The sequence below is a fragment of the Chanodichthys erythropterus genome, chromosome 17 (genome assembly GCF_024489055.1).
Source record: "Chanodichthys erythropterus isolate Z2021 chromosome 17, ASM2448905v1, whole genome shotgun sequence".
Lineage (NCBI taxonomy): Eukaryota > Metazoa > Chordata > Actinopteri > Cypriniformes > Xenocyprididae > Chanodichthys > Chanodichthys erythropterus.
In genome coordinates, this window is record NC_090237.1 from 40,927,290 (window position 1) to 40,933,812 (window position 6,523).

The following is a 6,523-nucleotide window of genomic DNA, read 5'->3' on the forward strand; positions in this document are numbered from 1 at the left end:
TCTATAACAGTTTTAATAACAGTATGTATTTTGGGCTGGTATTTTTTGAAATGGGCGGGTTTTAAGCTGTAGTTGGGCTGGAAATCTTTAGTCCAATCTGGCAACACTGGACGTACCAGAGGGAGTTAGTGCACGCCTCAAACACACCACTACAAGTCAATTAACCATCGTAAGGAAGGACTTAGAAAACTATCCATGAAGGTAAAAAAAGTTACTTAGTTTCTTTAACTCTGAGATCTTGTCATGTTTTATTACCATTTTTAAACTACAGTGAATAAAACTGAATGAAATGTTCAAGGTGTCTGAATAAATTTTGGTTTGACTGTAGTCATAGGCCTATGTTTATTATTTTGAGTAGAGTGATCTACTCAAACAACACACACACAATCACTACTAATTCATTGGTTCCCTCGATTTTCTAAAGCGTGCACACGATTTAGCCTACTATTTTTTTCTGCATGTCATGTGCGGGGCTCCTTACTAAAGGGATAGTTCACCCCAAAATGTAAATTCTGTCATCATTTACTGAAAAAGTCAACGCGGGTTCAAAGTTTATCTTTTGAGACGCCGCAGCTCGTTCACGAGAATCCATGCACGAGCGCTAACTGTCATGAATATGGACGTTTTTCTCACATTCTCGCTCGCTCTCTAATAAATGCACAGCAAATGTCCAAGCCACTCTAAAATTATGTTGTTTCTACAAGGTAAGAACGCATTTCTCGACGCAAAAGTATCCCAAGAAAGAAAACGTCTTGAGATTTGTTAGCTAGGTCAGCAGAAAAGCAATGACTTAATGTTTGTTTAATCACTGTTGAAACGGACTGCGGGTTTCAACATCAACTTTCCACCAATAGCATTGCTCGTCTCAAGACGCGACACGTGTTGCATTCAAGACGTGTTGAACCAAGAGATGTGATTGGTGGAAAGTAGCAAGTACGCGCATGCGCGTGTCCTGTTTTCATTTCAGCGGACTCGTGCTGTTTGTGACGGTCAGTTAGCACTTATTTCTGTTTTAATAGAAATGTTTCTCAGTTTGAGTCCTGACCTGTGTCTAGTGTTTACTGTGTAACTGCGTTCATCTGAAGAGCCTGATGAAGGTGTTTAAAGAACTTCCGCTAGTTTTTGTTTCAAAGGTGTCATTTTCTACATCAACACCTCACTAAATATATATGACGTAACGTTACCCGTGTTACATTTATTGAGTTCTGATATTTTAATTTAGAGATACTTTATGATACAAATGATCACGGTGGCTCGATTTATATTCAAGTCTTGACTACAATAAAACACATATTCCACCGTTATTGTGCTTTATATACATGCAGAAACTCACTGATGTAAGAAATGATGTCATAATATACCATAAAATATAAATGCATGTTCAAAACACAAATATTTAAATGCATATTTCTTCAGTTATACTTTTGGCTGTAGACTTTGACACTGAACTCTCTTGAAATAATTTTCACTCACACTAATTCTGTTTGTTTACTAACATTGTGGCCATTAATGAAGCACAGGCACGTGACTGAACGTCATTTCCACATCATCTCAAACCACCCTTCATTCTTAGGCTGGAAATGACAGGAATAAAACGTCAGACTGCTGTCTTTGATTCATTTAGATGAGTAGAGTTAAAAATAAAGTATGGAGATATATATATTATATATATAAAGATTCTTGGACCAGGATAAAAAGCATTTAAAAAGCTGCAAAAATGAAGACAGCATTGTAAAAAGATGATAAAAAAAAAAAAGAAAAAAGTTGACTGAAAAAATGAAAATGTAAATTCGGTCATCATTTACTCTAATGTAGTCTGAAACCCACATGACTTTCATTTACCTTCACAACACAAATGAAGATATTTTTGATGAAACCTGAGTGTCAAGCAAGCTTGTTGACCATAATTGATGTGTGTGTGGGGTTCGGATTAAAGGGTTAGTTCACCCAAAAATGAAAATTCTGTCATTAATGACTCACCCTCATGTCATTCCACACCCGTAAGACTTTCATTCATCTTCAGAACACAAATTAAGATATTTTTGATGAAATCCGAGAGGAATATAACACTTTCAAGGTCCAGAAAGGCACTAAAGACATCGTTAAAACAGTCATGTGACTGCAGTGGTTCAACCTTAATGTTATGAAGAGATGAGAATACTTTTTGTGCGCAAAAACAAAACAAGTAACTTTGTTCAACAAATTAGTCTCCCCTGTAATTTACGTTGCAGCGCTTCCAGGTTCTACGTCCGAATGCCGGCTCAGTATTAGCCGAATCCTGATCACGTGATCAGCATGACGCATGCGTGTGACGCTGACGCAGGAGTCGGCCAATAATGAGTCGGCGTTCTGAACCTGGAAGTGCTGCAACATAAACAACATATGAGAATGACACAGAAGAGATTGTTGAATAAAGTCATTATTATTGTTTAGTTTTTACGCACAAAAAGTATTCTCGTCTCTTCATAACATTAAGGTTGAACCACTGCAGTCACATGACTATTTTAACTATGTCTTCATTAAGATGAATGAAGGTCTTACGGGTGTGGAACGACATGAGCGTGAGTAATAAACGACAGAAATTTCACTTTTTGGGTGCACTAACCCAGTTGAACAGCCTTGAAATAGATGAACATGCTGATCCATCAGTCTTTATTGATGATTCACAGACAGAGTTCATGAGAAAGAACACAAAGCACTTACATCTGTGTTTGCCCATAATTACAATTCAATATCCCTTTGCAGGAAGAACAGCTGTCGCCTACGCTTGCCCCGTCATGGATAATCTGGAGGAGGATCTGACGTGTTCGGTGTGTTACGGTCTCTTCACAGACCCGCGGGTGTTGCCCTGCTCCCACACCTTCTGCAAGAGCTGCCTGGAGAACGTGCTGCAGGTCTCGGTCAACTTCTCCATCTGGCGTCCTCTCCGCCTGCCGCTCAAGTGCCCCAACTGCCGCAGCGTGGTGGAGCTCCCCACAAACGGCGTGGACGCGCTTCCGGTCAACGTGTGCCTGCGCGCCATCGTGGAGAAGTACCAACGCGACAGCCAGCCCCGTTCACCCGCCTGCCCCGAACACCCTCGACAGCCTCTGAACGTCTACTGCGTTCAGGACCGCAAGCTCATATGTGGCTTTTGTCTTACCATCGGCCAGCACCAAGGCCACGCCATCGACGACCTCCAGACGGCCTACGTGAAGGAGCGCACCGGCCAGGCCGGACTGATGGAGAGCTTGAGAGGCAAGCGCTGGGAGGACATCTGCAGCCTGGCCGAACGCCTGGAGCAGGAGAAGGTTCGGAGCGAGGCTTTGGTTCAGAATGACCGCGAGGTCGCATCTCGGTTTTTTCAGGGCCTTGACCTCATCTTGGCCCAAAAGAAGGAGCAGTTCATGCAGGCTCTGGACCGGGCGAGCGTGCTGCTGGCGTGTGCCTACGACCCGCTCATCGAGCAGGTGAAGGACATGCAGGAGGAGCACAGCGATCTGATCTCCCTCAGCTCCAGCATCGAGAGCGAGGAGTGTCCTCTGGTGTATCTGGAGAAGGTGCATCAGCTGAGGCAGCGCGTGAACGCCTTGAGCCAGGCGGCGCTGCCCGAGATCCCCGAGATTCACATGACGCCGCGGGCAGAGCCGTTCTTCGAGGAACGCTGGTCTGACGTGACCATCAGAGGTCTGAGGGACGGTCCTCTTCCGGAAATCTCCTGTCATGCGCACAGGTCGGCTCAGGCCGCGGATCGAACTCAGTCCCGGCTTGTCCGTTCATCTTCAGACGTCGTCGTGATGGTGCTGCTCGTCCTGGTGCTCACAGCTCTGTGTTTGCATTCAGTGGGTGGAAGCGCTGGTGTGTTTTCTGTAGTAGAAAACATTTCAACTGAGCCACTCCGTGACATCGGGACGTTCTTCTTTTGTCTGCTACACCACAGCGTCATGAAATTCAACACTTTTACGTCTACTTTAGGAGAAAACACCTACCAGTATCTGCTCTCCTTTCTCAAAACATTACACTTGTGTTAAATACTCAAACATTCAGCCTTCCTGAAAAACAAACAGAATGAATTTCTAGGTCAAACTGGTACAAACCATTTACACAAATTTGTTCTGCTCATTTCAAGAATGAGGCCAATAATGCACTAATACTGTAATACATGTTTGATCAGAATGCTCATTATTTTAAAGCGGTCACAACATTAACATTTCAACATGATCTTTGAGCTTCACTAAGGGTGTTTTCACACCTGAGCGTTTGTTTCGGAACCTGGTACGTTTTCTCTCTTGGCTCGGTTCGTTTAGGCACATGTGAACACAGCAATCGATCGCCTGAACGAGGTGGTCTCGGAATGATTGCAAACAAACTCTGGGGTGGTTCGCTTGAGATGTGAAAGCAATCCGAACCAAACGATATCATAATTCATAATGGGAAATGTGTTACATAAAAAGCAGTAGTGTGCAATTCTGTGAGTGAGCACATTAGTTACTGCAGTTAAAGAAACCAGAGCGCCTCTTCATCTTAATGTTGTGTAATCGCACTTCTCGGTGCAAGAATGCTGTCCCGATGATGCCTGCATTGTAACATTCATATAGTGTTTACGTCTCGACACAGTTCGCCTACTAGACAGTGCTGGGAGATCCAGAGAGAGCGTGTTTGTATTTGCAGCAGTATTAATATGAATGTAGTATATAATTTAACAGCGGGAATGACGGCTACATTCGTATAGTGTTTGTGTGGGTCTCGATAGTTATAGTCATTTTGATGGATAATGCTGGGAAAACTGACCAACAAGAGGACATTTTGGTATGATTTGAAATTTTGGCATGTGAAAGCAATCCGAACCAAGAAGAAAATGCAGCATTTTAACAAATTTAGTCGCTGTTTCTGAACAAAAAGGATCCATAGGTGTGAAGACACCCTTAAAAATGTTACAAAAGTTAATAAAAACCATCTGATATCATTTGATAAGAAAAAAAAAAAAAAAAGTTAATAATGGACATTAGTTACAGATGTTATGAAAACCTCTATAAACATAAAACCATTATTTATAGACAAAGTGTTATGAAAGTGTTTACTCAAGCTTTGCGATGCAGCAGCAGTCCAATTCAGTACAGTTCGCCTCATCTTCTAACAAACATTTTGTGAACGCTGCATTAAATTGTGCATGAATTACAAAATGTTCATAATCCTCGAACGTGATCCAGGACGTTGTTAAAACACAATCCGGGAGCTTTGGAAGGCACTGAAGTCTACTATCTTTATCCAGTGTAGTCAGTGTCATTGATTAGAGCATCTATTTGCTTGACACACAGTGCGCTCTGCAGTTTTCCACATCCAGACAGCACAATGTCTGGCGATCTTCCCCACAATCTCAGGCCGTTTTCATCTGGTATTGAGATGTGTTTTGGCCAATCGGATCACAAGTGGACGACACTAAATACAGGTGTAAATGGGGTGTAAAACGTTTTGAGCTTGTCTACTTTGGATCACTTCCAGAGGTAGATGAAAACACATTCGACTGGATTATTTTCGTAGTGGAAATGCTCACGTGGTCAAATGAGTTCAAACAGCCACAAGAAGAACACCTATTCTCCGTCTACTGACCTAAAGCATTAACATTATGGGACAGACGAGATTCAAACTTTCTCGGATGAAGACCCAAGTTTGGTTTGAAGATGAGAAATGTACCAATCACAATGTTCTCTCACCATTCCTGATTTCTAACACACACACACACACACACACACACACACACACACACACAGTGCTCGGTCGGTAAGTGTGGATGTGTGATTGTGGAGCTAGTCAGATTCAAATATGTTCCAGTGTGACGTCACAATGTGGAGAAAGAACAAAACGAGTCGTTCTGGCAGCTTGATATCAACAAATGCTGTTTTTGAGGTCTTGAACTTAGTATTTTGGAACAATGACCTCACTCGTGACAGAAGATCAAAGCAATGCTGATTCCTCATATCATGAGTTCTTTAACATCAGCTGTTCAGACAACAAATGTACTTCAGTTCAGAAGAACCTTTTCCAGTCTGTTGTAACAGTTTTGAGAAAGTCTATAACTGGAGTACAAATAAACTACATTACCCATGATGCCTTATTCCCAGAGTTCCATAGATGGCACTGCAGCCGGTTTTAGACATGGTCCGTGTAGATGTATGGACCACACGGACTACTTTAGCACAATGAGACGCCCGAATCAGACATTTGGGACCTACTTTTCATCCTAATTTTATGAACTGTTTGTACATTCCTATTTTTTTCCATTGTCTTTACTAAAAGCACTTTGCTATTTGCACCTAGAGAAATATGAATGATTTTAACCCTTTTGGTCGCTCAGATTAATTGAATACCTGATTTTGTTCAACAGTTTCAGAGCTCAAGATGAATAAAACACTTCTGTACTGAGGCTTTCTTCTGGTTATTCAACAAACTCAACTGGAACTCTAAAAGATAAAATATATCAAGTGTAGTTAAGATGTAGTCACAAATCAAAACATCAAATTTAATGTTTATTTAAAACATTCAT

At 41.8% G+C, this 6,523-nt stretch overlaps 1 protein-coding gene across 2 annotated transcripts; it reads left to right on the plus strand.

Annotated features, from left to right (window-relative positions):
• Positions 1 to 101: 101 nt before the first annotated feature.
• On the plus strand, positions 102 to 6,417 carry trim59 (tripartite motif containing 59). Of its 2 annotated transcripts, none has more exons than XM_067365451.1 (2): positions 102 to 201; positions 2,746 to 6,417. In XM_067365451.1, exon 2 carries the CDS (start codon positions 2,778 to 2,780, stop codon positions 4,008 to 4,010), a length of 1,233 nt encoding a protein of 410 aa, XP_067221552.1. In that variant the 5' UTR covers positions 102 to 201; positions 2,746 to 2,777; the 3' UTR covers positions 4,011 to 6,417. The 2 variants fall into 2 exon arrangements, with proteins under 2 accessions (XP_067221552.1, XP_067221551.1); XM_067365450.1 differs by lacking the exon at positions 102 to 201 and adding an exon at positions 886 to 989.
• The last annotated feature ends 106 nt before the right edge of the window (positions 6,418 to 6,523 follow it).

Coding starts and splice junctions, on each gene's coding strand:
- trim59 (XM_067365451.1), top strand. CDS start 2,778: ATGGATAATCTGGAGGAGGATCTGACGTGTTCGGTGTGTTACGGTCTC.